This window comes from Malurus melanocephalus, unplaced genomic scaffold, assembly GCF_030028575.1.
Source record: "Malurus melanocephalus ecotype Western Australia unplaced genomic scaffold, MMel_1.1 scaffold_359, whole genome shotgun sequence".
In the NCBI taxonomy this organism is placed as follows: Eukaryota; Metazoa; Chordata; class Aves; order Passeriformes; family Maluridae; genus Malurus; species Malurus melanocephalus.
In genome coordinates, this window is record NW_026623591.1 from 666,048 (window position 1) to 684,748 (window position 18,701).

At 46.6% G+C, this 18,701-nt stretch overlaps 1 protein-coding gene across 2 annotated transcripts in view; it reads right to left on the reverse strand.

Moving 5' to 3' along the window:
* MYO5B (myosin VB) overlaps positions 1 to 18,701 on the reverse strand; it is a 149,931-nt gene that overhangs the window by 66,579 nt on the left and 64,651 nt on the right. For both annotated transcript variants that reach the window (XM_057378458.1, XM_057378457.1), the window contains exons 11-14: positions 16,620 to 16,701; positions 15,012 to 15,152; positions 6,552 to 6,674; positions 4,104 to 4,187 (exon numbers count right to left, since the gene is read on the reverse strand). In XM_057378458.1, the coding sequence (XP_057234441.1) occupies positions 4,104 to 4,187; positions 6,552 to 6,674; positions 15,012 to 15,152; positions 16,620 to 16,701 (430 nt within the window). The remainder of the gene's footprint in view (positions 1 to 4,103; positions 4,188 to 6,551; positions 6,675 to 15,011; positions 15,153 to 16,619; positions 16,702 to 18,701) is intronic.

Sequence of the window (18,701 nt, forward strand, 5' to 3'; positions counted from 1 at the left end):
ACTCCCAACAGGAATACTCCCAACAGGAACACTCCCAACAGGAACACTCCCAGCCCTGTCCTGAGGGCTGTTCTCACAGGTTTTTCGTGCAGCAGCCTCGACACCACCATGGGAAGGAGATGGTTTGCACTACATGAGCAAACTGCTTGCAGGCTCCACAACAGCACCTGCCAAGGATCTGCTTCATCCTCTCAGCTTTCACTGCTGCAGCTCACTTGATTCCTACCAAAACAGAGACTCCCACCTTCTCCACCTGAGCCTGTGTCCCTAAAAAAGACATCCTGACTGTTGTGGCGGATGACACATTGCCAGTTGGGATGTTCTGACTGCCGCAAAATATGGGACATATAGACTGGCACATGTATTGATGAAGACATCCAACATAGGCTCTGTGTTTTACATCCCCTGGATGTAATTTTGGTTTTCAAAATATGTTCTCAACACAGCTGAGAGTACCACTGACCCTTCCATCCACTTGCTATCAGTACCAGCAGAGCTTGCCCCTGAACGAGAAGGATCTGAGCTGAGCTCTCAGCCTGCATAATGCAAACCTGGTGAAACTGGGATCATCTCKAGCAGGAACCACTCCACAGTTATGGAGTGTAAGCAAGAAGGACAGATCCCTCCTCCCCAGCTGGCAGTCAGAACCATTGGTGCATTATTTGTAATTACAGAGAACTGGAATGTAATACCTTCACAGCATGCCCGTATGCTTTCCATCAGCATTCAAATCATTTTCCTTAATTCAAWGAACATCAGCTCTCAACTGTTTTAGCTGACCAGAGCTTACAGAACTAATTAACTGCTTTATAAAGTCTCTTTCACCATCCTGTTGATGACAGTAATTGCATTCTAATTAGAAGGCAGCTCTGCCTTGGTGGGAGTGCTTTGTCAGCGATGCGCTTGCTGAYAGGGAGGTGCTCAGGTCCTTGCTGTGTTAAATTCAGTGTTCCCTCTTGCCCTCTGTTTTGCTTTAGTGGGAATGCAAAGGAGAGTGCAGGGAATGCTGTGTGACAGCATGATCCCGAGGACAGGACAAGTTCTCACAACACAGCCCTCTGCAGCACAAATCTGAGCTTCAGTTACATTTGCACATTTGAGCAGCAGACTCAGCACTGCCACTGCTGCTCCTACTGGTTTGGAGAGACCAGGTTGCTTTTTACAACGAAACAAAATTGGTTTTAATCGTTCATAGCCCTGGAGGGCACATGGCAAGGGAAAGGCAAAAAAATCAGGGTAACCATCTGCTGGYAAAAAGGGGTTAGGGGCAGAAAGAGCAGATCATCAGGTGTTGAAGGTTGCAGGAGGAAGGTGAGGATGCTCTTGCTGCTTTTCTTTCCAGAGCAGCACTGGATCAGCACAGGCTGATAAAAGCCATTGCTCCCATGACATCAATGGAATGGTTTAAAGGCAGAAATTCATCAAACTATCTCCCAAACATTCTCAGACCCAAGTGCATTTTGAGAGGGTTTTTTGATGGGACAAAGAAGCTGTGGCTGCTCCTGGATCCTTGGAAGTGTCCAGGGAACARTCTGAAGTGTCCAAGGCCAGTCTGAACAGGGCTGGGTGCAGCCTGGGACAGTGGAAGGTGTCCCTGCCCATGGCATGAGGAGGAAATGGATGAGCTGTAAGGTCCCTTCCAACCCAAACCATTCTGGGATTCTGTGATCTGAAATGCAGATGTTGGTGTCAGGAGCGAGCCACCGCTATGGAGTCACAAGGTCCTAACACCTGACCCCAAGGTTCATTAGTTTAGTTTACAGGACAGGTAAACTCAAATTTTWGGTCCCAAAACACACACATTATTTTTTTATGTTTCTTTAGGTCAAACAAACCAGTTGCAAAGAGCAGGGTTTGTTGAGATTTTTGGCTATTAAACGRAAGTCCAGTCTGCTCTGATATGGTATTGCGATCCCTATATGTGACTAGAGTGCCTTTATTTTATATCTCTGTTTTTAGGGAATGATTTTGAGTGTACCCAGCACCCTAAAATACACTACTCCAGTGAGTTAGATCTCTCCTCCACACCAACAGGAAGAAGTCAAACAGAAATCCTTATCAGACACTGCCAGTTCTGCAGCACTGAYGCCAACAGCAAGTTCAGCACTGGCTAAATAATTAATCATACAGCATCAATTATTCCTGGAGGTTACCTGGCATTTCTAATGAGCTCTAATCACRCCCAGTTTTTACCCTAGGAAGCTTCCTGAACATGCAGAGCTCTTGATTTGGGCATTATTAAAGCCCAGCTTCACGGTTATTAGTTTCATAACTACTCCCATGGATGAGAAAATTGCTCACCTTGCCATCTTCACATGAATTCCTTGCTGTGAAACAGGCCAAGCCACTGACAAGAGTTAAAAAATTTCCCATTCTCATCTCTTCTAACTTTGTCAGGAACTCCAAACTCCTGCTTAAAATACTCCTAAAAATAATGCTTCCTCCATCTGCCCTCATCCCACTCCTTATTTAGGATGGMATTTAGAAGGTCACAGCCAGCAGCAAACCCAAGGGAGGGTGTCAAAAAAAGGACTCGGAATACAAGATGCATTTGCTTGCAATATGCAGGCAGGGTTCAAAACCTGTAATTCAAAAAAAAAAAAACCTCAAACCCAACTTAACATACTGGCTTATGCTGTGGGAAGTTTTGAAATGGTTTGGAGGAAAGAAGATGTACGCCTTCCTTTAAACCACACACCAGGTTTGGAGGAACTGTGGTGCCCCAGAGTCACACAGCCTGGATTTGGGCTGCTAGATGGTGAATTGGGACTCTGCAGGGATGGATTTTCACACTAACTCCTTAATAAAAGCTGTCCCTGGAAGAGATGAGGTTGTTCAAAGTTTCAGCTCATTAACAATGAAAGGCTCAAGGCTGCAGGGAAGAACTTTTGGTCTGGTTTCTAAAACAACGAGGATTYGTAAYTCCTTAGCTGTCTGTGCCAYTGACACTTTTAACCTGACCTACCCRAATGTTCACAGAGAACAAGACTATGGTACTGGAAGTCAGCATAAAATCTGCTCAATTTATACATAAAACTGTAAAATCTCGCACTTGGAGCCCACTGCTAAATGCTCATTTACTGCAGGCATGACCCATTCCAAAACCTTCARAGCCCCACARYYSTTCCCACATCCCACCACATCCACAGYCCACAAGAGATTTTAAACACCATGAGCAAAAAAAGTGCTTTACAAGGAGACCTGGCATTCAAGGCCAATCAATCCTGCTGGCACTTGGGGCAATGAGATGTTGACAAGTTGTTTGTACAACACTMAGGAGAGGGAAGGTACACGGCACAAAATCTTTTAAGACACATGTGACATAAGAGTGATCATTAATACCTGTTAATTTGTTAAAATGACACATTGGCAGCGGTGTGAAACAGCTCCACAGCAGATGGAGTGTCTCAGAGTTCGTGTTACATTTCCAGCATTCTTTATTAACTCTAGCTTTTGCACAGTAATTATTAAAGTAATTAGGAATCACAGGGACAAGTGTGATGGATTACAGCTGAGGGGAACAGCTATTTTCACACAGAAAGGTGATAGGACCAGCAAGGCTACCGACAATACACAAACTGCACTGGTCACAGCAGCTTTTAACCCCACATCCTCTTGTTTTTGACCAGMCTGGTCTAGTGGAAGGTGTCCCATGGCAARGGGCTGGACTGGGAGATGATCCCTARATTCTCTTCCAACCMAAATCMTCCTGWGATTCTGTGGGTGATKGTGATTGGGTGATGGGTGGGGAGTTCCAAGCAAGAGTTAAGTGATGTTTACAAYGCCCAATAACAAGCTGCTCCTAATTTTGGCCTTTGATGACCAAAAAACGAAGAGAATCAGCATTTTTATGAACCATCTTGACAGGACACCAACACCAGGGTGAAGGAACGCCGACAACCACACACACATCCATACGTGGGTGCAACTGTAACCCCGAGAACACCCTTTTCCCCCGTTTTCCCTGCTCCACACCCCACTGATTTGGCTCTTTGGCTGCTGCCAGTGGCTGCAGGCAGCTGCAGCTCACACCCTTGTTGTGGTTGGGCACAGAATGCACTGTCCAGCCCCAGCCTGGCCACTGCCCAGGCTCATGCCTTTACCTTGCTGGCTTTCAGGATGTTGATCTGCTCCTCATACACCGTGTCCCTGTTCTTCTCCAGAAAACCCTCGCTCTGGTATTCCACCTGCCAGGAGAAAAAAAAAGAAATTCAGAGGGTCAAGACCAAACACACAGGGTCAAGGTGCTCCCACCTGCTGTCAGCAGCTCACTGGAAAAACCTGAGAGGGGAAAGGAACAACTGGAATTTAAAGGTCCCTTTTTATCAAAAGATGTGAGTCTGAGTGAAAGCAAAACCCTTACTGCAAACACAGATTATTTCTCAGTCGTTAAATTGTCCTGTATGGAAGCCAGGGGTAAAAAATGCAAGGATCATCAGGAACTCTACACACTCCCTTGTTCACTTCTCAACTCCTTGTAAGTTAATCAATAAACCTCAAAATATGCCCTGGCTAAGCCTCTTGTAGGTCTCCTGGGTTTTAGAAACTGCAGAGGGTTGGAATGTAAAGGAAGTTAAAAAAAAAATTAAAAATAAATTAGTGAGAACAGAAGGATTTTTTTTTTTACATTTGAAGTTGGCTAAAAAAAGTGACCACCAAACTAAAAAAAAAGAGAAAAAAAGAAAAAAGAAAACTTGTTAACAAGTATTGTTTATGAAGGATCCATGTGCAAAACCACCTGCCTAAGAAAAGGTGAGTAGCATCCTTTGCCATGGAGAGTGCCTCTGGCACCCARGGTAAACCTGGTCAGGAGAAGCACCTGTATGGCATCCAGCCACAACCTGGATGTYGTCTGGCTCCTCAGACACATCCCTGGCTTGGTCCTCTTATTTTTTTTTCTAAAAAAGTGTGTTTTGGGTCACTGCAAGTTTTTGAGATTCCTATTTGCTGTGAGTGACACCTGTCACACCACAGTTTTGAGGGACTTGGAACCCATGGGCAAGACCCCAGAGCACTGGGTTTTGGTTTAGATTAGTGCCACAGTTGGTGTCTTCTCCCTGAGAAAGGCAGGGTCTGCCCAGGATCACCTCTCACCCCCTCCCTACACTGTGCTGACACTCACAGCTCCTGCTCTTCAAACACAACTCCCTTTTCCAACACATTTCTGCCAAGCTGCCCTTACGGAAATCCATTTCACCGCAGCTTGGGGCAAAAGGATTTTTCTTTCCCCAGGAAGCCATGACAATTCACAGCTCAGAGCCTCAAGTTGGGAGGCTGAAGCCATTGGGATGATCTAGATTTGAGCACCAAACCAATATCAACAAGCCACAATCACCAAACCATGATCACCAAACCGCGATCACGAAACCTTGATCACCAAACCATGATCACTAAACCTCCATCATCAAACCGTAATCACTAAACCTCTATCACCAAACCGCGATCACCAAACTGAGATCACCAAACCGCGATCACCAAACCATTATCACCAAACCGCGATCACTAAACCACAATCACCAAACCATTATCACCAAACCACGATCACCAAACTGCGATCACTAAACCTCGATCACTAACCGCGATCACTAAACCTCGATCACCAAACCATGGTCACTAAACCACGATCACCAAAATGTGATCGCCAAACCATGACCACCAAACTGCGATTACTAAACCTCAATCGCCAAACAGCAATCACCAAACCGTGATGGCCAAACCATGATCACCAAGCCACATTCACCAAACCGCGACGGCCAAACCATGATCACCAAACCGCCATCGCCAAACCACAATGGGCAAACCATGATCACCAAACCACAATCCGTAAACCTCAGTCACCAAATCGTGATCACCAAACCACGATCATTAAACCTCAATCGCCAAACTGCGATCACCCAACCATGATGGCCAAACCATGATCACCAAACTGTGATCACTCACCAAACCGTAATCACCAAACTGCAATGGCCAAACCATGATCACCAAACTGATCACCAAACCTTAACTGCCAAACTGCGATCACCAAACTGCAATTGTCAAACCATGATTGCCAAACCACAATGGCCAAATTGCAATGGCCAAAACACGATCGCCAAACCATGATCACCAAACTGCGATCACTCACCAAACCACGATGGCCAAAACACGGTCACCAAACCACAATCGCCAAACAGCGATCACCAAACCGCGATCACTCGCCAAACCGCAATCAATCACCAAATCGCGATTGCTCACCAAACTGCATTCACCAACCCATGATCACCAAACCAAGATCATCAAACCTCAATCGCCAAACTGCAACCACCCAACCACGATGGCCAAACCATGATCACCAAACTATGATCACTCGCCAAACCATGATCATCAAACCACGATCACCAAACCATGATCACTAAACCACGATCCCTTACCAAACCGCGACTGCCAAGCCAAGATCATCAAACCATGATCTCCACCTGCCAGGCACCGCCATCACCAAGGAGCACTCAGGAGCTATGAACCGATTTTCCCTCCAGAGGTTTCTGTCCCAGCTGCGTTTCCCGTTTCCGTACCTTGTCAGCGAAGTGCAGCACAATGAAGGAGGTGTTGGACATGCGAGGTTTCTGGAAGTGCTGGCTGGCGGCGTGGCGGTCRTACAGCTTCTGTGCCCAGTTCTGGTCCGTGCCCTTGGGCACCTGCACGGGGACAAAGGGGATAGTGCCAGGGCCACATTCGGCTTTGTGTTCATGCACACCCATGACAAACACACCAACACTGCATTTCCAGCAGGAAACACCCAAATGTTGGTACTGCTCCACCAGACAGAATGGCTCTTATAGGCAAAAATGGCAAAACAAACCAAACAAATGGACTGAACAAACAAAAAACCCCAAACAAAGATAAAAAAGCAAAAACAAAGCAAAAACCCACACACAAACCCTGAAACAAAAGAAAAACCAACAACACCCCCCCCCAAAAAAAAACCCCAAACAACCTAAAAACAAAAGCCCCAAACACAGCCACCAAAACAAAAACAAAACAAACAAAATTCCCCCAAAAACCCACAATAAACAACAAAAAAACAAAAGCCCCAACAAAACAAATAAACAAAAAACTAAATTTAAAAAATAACTACAAAGGCAGAAACAAACTCAGAACCTAACAAGAGAACCCAAAATGAAACAAAACCCCTAATACACACACACAAAAAAAACTCAAATGGCAACAAAGTAATCACTAACTAAACCAGAAATATTAAGGAAGTATTTTTACACTTAAGATATGTTAATTACTCAGGCACCAACATTATTTCTTTAATGCTATTTTTAGCGACCGAACAGTTTCCAGAAACTGCCACCTGACACCACACACTGGTTTATTAATTTAAAATAATAATGCTAAAACAAKGGTAATTTTAAAATATCTAAAGTGAATAATAAAAAAAACGTAAGTCTCCAGAAATCTCTGCCTCTCAGCAGTTCAGTCTGGGATCACTCAGATCCCAACCCCAAGATGCTTTAACCCCAGTTATACTGCCAGAGTGGGACTTCAGRCCCACACACCCACCCTACTGCAGGCAAATTATTTCCACGTCTCCTTTCCACTTATCCAACCTCCTGTGCCACGGATGTCCTGGATGCCAAACCCTCCTTCTGCCTCCTGCTTACAGCAAAATCAGGGTGCAAAGGCCTCTGTGGACCTGCCTTTGAAATAATTTGGCCATGGTACACCAAGACATCAGATGCTGCTCAAGAAACTGGTTTGGTAGGATGGAGCAGAGAATGGAGAAATCCTAAAAAGTGGCAATGACTTCAAAAATCGTTACAGAAGTCCCTGTGCAGCAAAGGAATGGGCTGCTTCACAGATCAATTACAGCAGTGCTTGAGCTCACCCTTCCTCCCCAGCACCTGCAGTTTTCACCCACTGAACAAAGGTAAAATTAAGTCAATACAGCATAGTAAGTCAAGATGAGGGAATTTTATTTTTCCCATTTAGTTTTATTATTTTCTAAGCACACACAGCTGTATAGYAGCATATAACAACATGCTGCAGCTTCTAATACTGAATCTATCTCTACACTTGATGTAAAGACTCATTTTTTAGGATGTGCTTAGGTGCCTCTCTGCCAACCAGCCAGAACACCTAAACACTTTCCAAAAAACATGTGGGCATTGGAGGAAAGCACCTATGTAGATCTTTTATTCTGTACCTTTCCAGTCCAACATAACAAAACCAAATATTTGAAAACCAAAGGAAATGAGGAGTGAAGTTGTTCCTCTTGAAGGCTGAGAGCCACCACTGACAGCGTTCATGCCCATCCTATGGATCATTGCTGACCACAGAAATGGCTACAACAACCACACACATACCTTTTTAACCAAAAAATGGTTAACTGGACATTTAGGTTAGAATAAACAATGGTTTGRAAGAAAAGTATTTAAATACAATATTTAAACTTAGATTGGATAAAGGCTAAAAATCACAGAATAACTGTGCAGCAGCAGGGAGAGCTCTGGATCATCCATCAGGATTTTACACAGACCTTTACATGAAAAACGACAGAGGAAACAGRGACAGAGAACAGTAAGAAGGAAAACACGAGACAGGTGAGAAATATTTATTTATGCTGTTCTGAAACAGCCTTTGATTTCATGACAGCAAATCAAAACACACCAGAAGGGTTCTAGAGATGGGGATAAAGCATCTCCTGCCAATCCCTGTAATGAGGGTGAATTAAAGGCAGCAGCCACTCATGCAAGCCATGCTATCCCACATTTATCTATATTTTACAGTTTTTAAGTGCAGCCAATTATGGATACGCACAGAAATAACACAGACTATATATAAATATTGAAAGGCACTTCGCTATGCAATTATACTCATATTTTATTTATGCAAGGTAAGACTCACGTGTTTAAACTACTGAGTTATATAAATGCAGATGTGTTTCTTTTCACGGGTTATATTTAATATTTACATGCAAAAACATCTTTTCTGGAGATATCACTGGGTGCCTCCTGCTCAGGACTAACCCACAGGTGCAGGGCAGGAACACTGCAGCCACCCTGAACCAGATWTATCCTGCACCAGCTCTGTTCCAGGCCATCCATTTTGCTGAAAAACCTGCTTATCTCAGAGCTGAACTTTAAAGGCATCGCTCCTGCCTCCCAGAAAGAGGGCTCTCCATACCCTGCTCACCATCCTGCAGCCTGGCTATTTTTAGCTGCYTGAGAAGCACCTGATAGGGACCAAGTTCCAGAGATAAAAACTAACAAGGCCATTATCTGCACTATTATAACAGCTTTTGGTATTAGTTTGGCAGTTTGAGGCACTTAGAGCGACTGAGGAAGTTATTTAGAGGCTATCTCATCTTTTTTTTTTTTAGGGGAAGAGGAAAAGCGACTGTCTTGCACATTTTGTGTGGAACCCTTAAGCAGGACAAAGCTGATCCCAGGAATTTCACAAGGTTGTGGTCTGTGCTCATCCATCCCCACCATGGGCAGGGTCCCCTCCCCTCTCCATGCACTGTCCCCTGAGCTGCCAGCAGCTGCTGCACCGAAATCACACCCACAGCTGTGNCCCCACCATGGGCAGGGTCCCCTCCCCTCTCCATGCACTGTCCCCTGAGCTGCCAGCAGCTGCTGCACCGAAATCACACCCACAGCTGTGGCCAGAGCCAACCCCACAGCATCAATCTGAGCATTCTGCATCCCACAATTGAAAAGCCACCGAAATCACACCCACAGCTGCGGCCAGGACCAGCCCCACAGCATCAGTCTGAGCATTCTGCATCCCACGATCAAGAACCCACCAAAATCACACCCACAGCTGCAGCCAGGACCAGCCCCACAGCATCAATCTGAGCATTCTGCATCCCACAATTGAAAAGCCACCGAAATCACACCCACAGCTGCGGCCAAGGCCAGGACCAGCCCCACAGCATCAATCTGAGAATTCTGCATCTGAGGATTGAAAACCCACCAAAATCACACCCACAGCTGCGGCCAGGGCCAGCCCCACAGCATCAATCTGAGCATTCTGCATCCCAGGATTGAAAACTCATCAAAATCACATCCACAGCTGCGGCCAGGGTCAGCCTCATACCATCAATCTGCCCATTCTACATCCCAGGATGGAGAACCCACCAAGAACCCACCAAAATCACACCCACAGCTGCAGCCAGGACCAGCCCCACAGCATCAATGTGAGCATTCTGCATCCCAGGATCGAGAACCCACCAGCCAGATGAGGAGATGCTTGGAACTGCCTGGGCTGAAGGCTGAGAGTCCCTCCTCCCCAACCTCCATCAGAAGGAGAATCAAATGGATAAAAGAAACTAAGGTCAATGGCTTAAGGTGAAGGAGGGTAGATTTAGATCAGATATTAGGAATAAATTCCTCCATGTGAGGATGGCACAGATTTCCCAGAGCAGCTGTGGCTGTCCCTGGATCCCTGGCAGTGTCCAAGGCCAGGCTGGACAGGTCTTAAAGCACCCTGGACAGTAGAAGGTGTCGCTGTCCAGGGCAGGGGGTGGAATGAGATGATCTTTAAGATCTCTTCCCACCGAAACCACTCAGAGAATCTGTGACTCAAACCTAATGATCTAAAAGTCAACCCTCTGAAAGCACAGTAGGAACTACCCACATTTAATTTCTTTTCTCCTTAACGCTCCCATATGAGTTAAAGCCTGCCAAGAGCCTGGGTTGGTTCTGCACTCCAGAGACACGTTCCCCTGCAAGTGATGTGCCTGAGTTTAAAGTCATCAGAGCTGACAGTGTGACGTAGGAGAGGCTGCTGTGCCCGCAGACCGGGCGGCCCTCCCGAGAGGAAAGCCCAGGGCTCCAACCCCTGTGTGCCTGCTCGTGGAGCAGAAATCCCCCYGGACACGAAGCCCATGTGCTGATTCCTGACATCCAAAAACCTAACGAGTCCAGACAAGGAAAACACATTTGCTCAGATCCCCTCGTTGGCAGCGACGCRCGGAGACAAGCGGGATGGAAAAGCAGGCGGCCAGAAGCAGAGCACAGCGTTCCTTGACACAAGGGCACGGCAAAGGTTAAAGAGCATCTTCTGAGCAGTGCTAGAAAATGCATTTGGCACATTAGCTGCATAACACGGTGGCAATATGCCACGGAACACAGAATGGAGCCACAAAAGAGGTCAAGAATATGAGGGAGTTTGTGGGTCTGGGGASACACATCCCCCTTTGGCAGCCTCGGGGTCAGGCTGCTCCACAGCACAAAGATCCCTAATGAGTCTTGGACAGTGATGATGAGATTGACACATGAACCRTCCCAATCAGCCTGCTCTTGGCTGAGCCCTTCTGGATGCACTTAACAAAAATGGACACTTCTTCTTTCATTATTTTTTTTCATTCCCATTCCCATGCCAACAGCACAGGCAAAGGCAAGGAAACAGGGAGGTAGCAGGAGACTTTATGGAAAAACCTGGCATCCACAGCAACCTCTGACTGTATCTCCAAACAGAACCACAGAGTCACACAATATCCTGAGCTGGAAGGGACCCACGAGGACCAACAGTGTCCAGCTCCTGGCCTGGCACAGGACAGCCCCAGAAGTCCTACCCTGTGCCTGAGAGCATTGCCCAAGGCACTTGGGAAGTGTCTGGAAGACAGGCAGCACTCCCACATGGCAGGTAGTTTCAGCCTGAAAAGCAGGACAGCTCCTCTGGTTTTGAGAGAGGCTCGGCTGCATTTCTGAGAGTTTTCTGTTTCCTCCAAGGGTAACTTCAGCCTCTCAAAAAACCAACCCCGGCAGGCTGCTCCTCTTGAGAGAGTGAAAGCSASTCCRAAGTTTCCTCAAAAACTCAAAGTCTTCCAAAGTGTGAAAGCGACTCCAAAGTTTCCTCAAAAACTCAAAGTCTTCCAAAGYGTGCTCYCTGCTCCACCRAAGTAATTCCCTCCACACATGCAACCATATCCCAAATCCATTCTAGACATCCAAGCAATCTTCCCACCAAAATCACACCCACAGCTGCGGCTCTGGATTTAGAGAAGACAGCCTCCAACCTTCATTTCTTCTGACACACTCTACTCTTTTCCCTGATTATTTCCCCCTTGGCCCCACGGTGAATGCAGCCCACCAGAGGGGAGGTTCTCCTGCACATTTCTCCTGCCCATTCCCACCCCTTTGGGCTCATCAGTTTGTGCCACAGCACATCAATCTCCCACCACCCTCCCTGCTTTTCTGAGCATGGGACATGAACTCTCACTGTACCTCTGAGGTACAAGAGCTCCTAAAAGCAGCAGATCCAGGCAGGTGAAACTCCAGCRCAGGAAACAGGGAAAAGGCTCCTCAAGGACTCCATGGGGTCCCTTAGAAGAGGAAAAGGTCACAGCCTGGAGAGATTTAAAGGGCTTAGAGATTTAAAAAACTCCCAGGCAGACCAAGGATGTAACTGGAGGTAGGACCAAATGAGTTCCTCTTCAAGAAGCTGCCTCCAACCTCAATAATTCTGCAACATCTTCCAACTCGTAAGATTTCAAAGCTGTTTAAAACACCCCAAACATAAACATCTCCTTTCCGGAGATGGATTTTTCACAAAGACATGGAATGACGGGACACAGGGAATGGCTTGGCAGTGCCAGAGGGCAGGGATGGATGGGATATTGGGAAGGAATTGCTGKCTGGGAGGGTGGGGAGGCCCTGGCACAGGGTGCCCAGAGCAGCTGTGGCTGCCCCTGGATCCCTGGCAGTGTCCAAGGCCAGGCTGGACATTGGGGCTGGGAGCASCCTGGGACAGTGGGAGGTGTCCCTGCCATAGCAGGGGTGGGACAAGATGATCTTTAAGGTCCTTTCCAGACCAAACCATTCTGGGATTCTGTGATTCTATATCCTAAAGTCTGTTTTGAGAACTCAGGGCTTTCTCATTAGCTTGCATGAGACAGGTTTAGYCCTTAACACTCCAATCCCCATTCAAGAGCCCTCTCTTCCACTGCCAATTCCTGTGTCAATTTTCCCCTAAAAGGCAAGAAGACTCTCCTATGACCTCCACTTCCCAAGCTGCTTCAGCATGTACCCAGCCACCTCCTCCCCAACCACACATTAAAGACTGAAACAAACCCCACACTGTGAAGCAAGAACATTAATGACAAACCCTCTGCATTTGCACTAATGCGTCATTATGTACCAAATATTCTTCTGATGCTGTTTCACGTCCCAGAGTGGTTTTATCCACTGCTGTAGGTTCCAATGAGTGGCATGTAATTACCCTATTGTGGTCCCACCCCAGGAGTTGAAACACTGCCGGGGGGGTGAAAGTTTTCATCCACAAACTGGTGCTTTCAGCTGACAGGTTTTTGCTGAAATTTTCATAAATCTGRAGAACACTTGCAGGTTGCTATAAAAGAGGCGATTACAGGGCCGGTAATAAGGGCCTGTGACTAATGACAGCATCCCCCACTGACAGGTAAACACCCAGATAATTGGCATTTGATGAGAACGGGGACCGAACAGATCTTGTGTTTCTTTTTCTTCTTTTTTTTTTTTTGTCAAAAATGATGAAAATGTAGTACCAGGCAGATGTACTGCTGGTGCATGGGAGCTGCAATGTCACCACCAGCAATGCCACCAGCAGCTGCCAGAGACAGGTGCTCCAGAGAGGAGCCACAGGTGCTACTCCCGCATCAGGGAAACTTCCCTTGTGGTCCTCACTGCATCCAGGAGACAGTTTGAGCCTGGAAAATGTAAAGAGCTTCACAGAGCAGAGATCAGATGAAATGGTGCTGAATGTCGAGCCAATAATCTGACCTCCTTTGAGCCAGCACTGGCTGAGGCACTATTTTTAAGGACATCAAATTAAGGATAATTTGCTTTCATTTTTAAGATTTCCTGAGTGCAGATTTGACAAGGGCAGTGCCCCTCCTCCAGCTCCCCACAAAGAGGTAGCAGAGTGTCTGTGGCCAGACCAGGGCTGAGCTGGTGGGGTRTGAAGGCACCGTGCTGGGAGGGCAGCCCTGGCACCTGGAGGACACCAAACACTTCACAGGTCACCCAGACAGAGACAGGTCTGACATCCTTGTCCAGGGAAATTGTCTAAACAATGGATCCAAACCCTCTGCCTCTGAGTATTAAGGTTCGTGGGCTGCCAGACCTGCCCTGTACGTGCAGATCCATCGGGCACAACGAGAATTCCTTTGTCCTTCTCATCACCTCGGCTGTCCTGGTGAGGGYCCCTACCCTACTTCAGCTCTCCCAGCACTTTGCCTCCCTCCTTGCTGCCCTTGTTCACAAACAGCCAAAGCCCTCCCAGAGTCAGAAGGACATTTCAGAAGAACAAATCTAAGCCTCAGTGGAAACCCCTCCTGAGGACAGCAACACCAGGCTAAGGCCCCTCAAGGCACCCCCCATTCCCTTCCAACAGGATGTCTCCAGCATCGAAGATCTTCAAAACAGACATCCCAACCTCGCAAGGAAACCTGCCACCTGACACTTCTTGTTCCCAGGTACCTGTGACAATTCATGRCTGAACAATGTGTGAACACAGAGTCCAACCTTTCTCACGTGTTGTCACTAAGGTTTGTGACTGTGGCCTTCCTTCTCAGTTTTCAAACAGGATTTCATTTCAGCCAATATGAGAGAGAGGGGGCAAAACTGAACAAACTTCTCTCCAGCATTACAAGTCTCTGAAGTCTGCACACTAAACGCAGTGAGCTTTACCTTAAAGAGCTGTTCCAAGAGGACTCGGGTTTCCYGAGGCAAAACAGGTTTGAGAGGATCTCCGCTCCTGGGCAATGCCAAAAACATCAATCCACRGCTATTCCCAAGCACAGCCAGGCCAGAGACACGAGCCAGGCTCCACACGGTGAGGGTGTGGAGCAAACCCTGCCAAGGAGGCTCCCAAGTGCTCTAAACCACAGCAAACACCCACTCAAGCCTTCTCTTGCCACAAGCACATTCAATACACATGAAAGGAGATGTTTAAACACTTGCAAGACTCCACAGGTTAAAGGCCATTCCTGGATCTTTTATAAAAATAAAAACACCGTTAGGAAGACGGGAGGTGCTCTTTACCTTGCACTCTTCATCCAGCAGGTCCAGGATGCCAAGCTTGGCCTCGATGAGATCTATGCAGGGCTGGTTGTCGTAGAAGTCAATGAGAGTCCAGGGGATTCCCTCCTTCATGTACTCCTCCTGCTCCAGCTTGAACACGTGCTGCAAATGGGAGAAAGCAGAGCCCCTGAGCACAGCCCCGGCCAGCAGAGCACAGCCCCACACCCTGCCCTGGCTGGGATCAGCATTCCAGAGCTTTGGGTGCCCCATGTGCAGCCTGCACAGGCTCTGCCATTCGCACAGCCCAGCTCCTGGCAAGGAAAATAAAATGGTTACACCAGGAAAATAAGGATTTAGATGATTTACACCTCAAAATGACTGAAGCTGTCGCTGCGGCAGGGAGGAAGCCACACAGTGATGTGGCAATGACACACATATCTCTGGGGCTGACAAAAATCCTCCTCTGCTTTATTGCTCTGCTGATTAAAGCAGTGACCTGCAGCAGGTTCACAAGCTGGRAGCCCAGCCAGGGCTGAGAGCCCGTGTCCCCATCTGCAAGCAGAGCTTCACAAAGAGACCCCATCATCCTGGAAGGGATATCAGCACCAGCATCTCACTGACTCAGGAACACTTCCAAATCCTTACTTTAAAAAACTTACAATAAAAAAAAAATCTTTGCATGGCTTACGCATCTCAGACCTCTGCCCAAGCAGATAAATTGTCTCTGGCTATTTCTGAGATACTCTAAAGCATATTAAAAAATGATTTTTCAAATGCACTTTTTTTCCCTTCAAAGATAGCTTTTTTAAATCTCTTCAAACATGTCATCTTGGAGTTTGAATTTATAAGCTTCAGAAGCGATAGTTAGACATACCAAGTAAGATATGAATAGTGCAAATACAATCCATAATTTACTTTTCATTTTTAGCAGCAGTGATCTATCTGATGCATTAGATAGACTGCAAACGTTCATGTCCATGCATATGATATGGTTTCAAAGGGYCAAACTAATCTGCAGTACTTAGCTGCTCAAACTTAACAAGTTTTCCCCTGTACCCTGAAATTAATCATAACTTTTTTTCCCTACTTACAACGAAAGCAGAAGACAACCTGTTACTGGTTTTATTTCCAGTGCAGGTAAATGCCTGTTTCTAATAAAATAGGAAAATTTCTGGTTTTTGTGAGGCAYGCCCAAGTGAAAAGTGGGGATTGTGTCCCGTCCTGTCATTTAATAAAGAGTTTTCATCTCACAGCTTAAGCCATGCTTAAAGGTTTCCACACCCATCATTTATTTTAATTTACACTGGAAATCAACAGGACACCATCCAGGTTTTSTTTAAGGACTGAAAGAGCACAAAGAAAAAGGCAAATTACATAGTTGTTCAGAGGAATCTGGAGCCTTTACACAGACCATGTGCAAGTCCACTTCCAGGATCAAGCTTGTGCATCAACTAAGAAACATTTTTCAGCTTAATGGGAATGTCTAGAGCAGTTGCAGTGACATGTCTGGGAGAAAGGTATCCCAAGGAGGCATCTTCAGGTAAACGCCATTAAGCAGAAGCCAGACACATAACCCGCCTTGTTACATTTTCTGCTCAGTTTTATGGAACATTTCCAAGCTGACCTTACCGAGTTGAACTGCTGCTGGAGCTTTTCGTTGGCATAGTTGATACAAAACTGTTCAAAGCTATTCACTTCAAAAGTTTCAAACCTGCAAAGCAATGAATAAATCAGCATTAAGCGTTGCTTTGTCTCAAAACATTCCTTTTTKKTTTTTTYTGTCCCCTGCAAYAGTGTCATCTGTGTGACGGGGAACACCAGTTATTTAACCATTCTTTCCATCCCTCCTATCCCAGATCCACACTTTTTTTCCTCAAAACATCTCTCTTTTCATGGCACAACTCGAGGGACTCAAGAGATCCCTCCTGCTACACACGAATGAGACATTTGGCACGACTGCAGCTTCCTGCCCATCAGTGCTGCCTSAGACAAGGAATGTAACCGCCTCTCMYGGGGAAAAATATTATGAAATATTAAGTCCAAATACATTCACCGCAAAGGTGATGAGGAAACACTAGCTGCCGTCTTAAAAGACCCAACATGCTATTTTAAAAGGAATTTAATAGAGCAGAAAAGGAAGGCATTAAATTTGTAATTATAGCTTCTGTACTGCATCCCTGTCAGCACAAAAATTAGACACACGTGAGTAGGCAACTTCTGGAAGGCAGAAGGGGAGGAATGGTGATTTCAGCTCCAACTCCACATTCCTTAGAGGAGCCCTAGAGGGACCTTGGTGCTGGACTCAGTGATCCACTAAGACTGTCACAACTCTCTGCCCCAAAACATTATCCTACCCTTCCACACATCATCTCCAAACCAAGCCCAAAATTGGCTTCCTGGYCTCTGTTAGAAAGGAAAAAAAACAGTTTTTGTAACACAAACTACAGGTAAGGAGCAGAGAGCCAAGCAGAGCCCCTGAGGCTAAATCATGCAACATCCAGGGACAGGCACAAGGAACCAGCTTTGCTCTTAAAAACCCAAACAGGGCATTTTGAGCTACCACTGGGAACGATGTGTTTTGTATTTCTATTTTTAAGGTTTAGTTGTACAGGGGAAGGGGAAAAAAAAAGCCTTTGATGCATGAGTGTAAGGATTAAACCACGGGGAGAAGTGGGACGGCTTCCTGTGTTCAATGAGTAAGCTGCTGTAATGATAAATACGTGACTAAATAATTGCTGGGGTAATAGGCACTGCAGGAGCTGGCAGAGCAGTCCTCAAACACTGAACAAATGAAGCCATTTATTTCCAACCTCTCTTCCTCGAAGTAATCAATACTTGTGCCACTTTCTGAGGCCCACCCTGCTGTTACCCAGGAGACGCAGTTATTCCCCATGTCCTCACAGGTGACAATGCCGTCACCACACATAATTATGAGAAACACAACACCAAATGGCAAAAGGAARAGGGGAGTGGGAGAAATGAGCTGGTTTTGTGCTTTTATCACCCCCACAGTCCTTGAGRAAACTTGGGACTGCTTTCCTCCTGCCTGCCCTGGGGCTGGCACCGGCACCTGTGCCAAGCAGAGGATGTTTAACCCMCTCCCTTCCCAGAAAAGGGGATTTACAGCCTTTGATGCAACAGAATCTGGTGTCTGGAACAGCAAACGTTGACATCAAGCACTTGGCCTGGCCCTCGGTGGTGAATGTGWMCTTGAAGAGCTCCCTCTTGGYTGCACAGCYGAGCGGATCAGTGCCTCCCRTTCTCACAACTCAGGGGATGTGACWTCCCCAGGGCTCTTTGGAARCACAGCTTTGGCAGGACCTTCATCACAGCACCAGGGCAAGAATTGAATTGATTAAAACACGTGGAGCTGGGTGGAAAAACTCGATGAGGATGGGGGTACATGGGGAAAAGTAATGGGAGTAAAAACTTCTTCTGCCCTTTAGAGCCCCCAGATGTGATTTATGAACCCTCCCAGCAAGTGGCAGCCAGGGGCAGAGCTGCTGGGCAGCACCAGCTCCAAGAGAGGTCTCACAAAGTGGCTAATTAAGTGCCTCTACCAGCACCATTTGCTAATTGACAAAGCAGATTAGCTGCCAGCCCTACCTGCTCTGGGTGGCTGCACTGAGGCACATCCTGGTGGGGAAGGCAACACAGTGCCTGATGTTTCTATTCATTTAGTGAGTAGTATCTTGATGAATAAATGAGCAA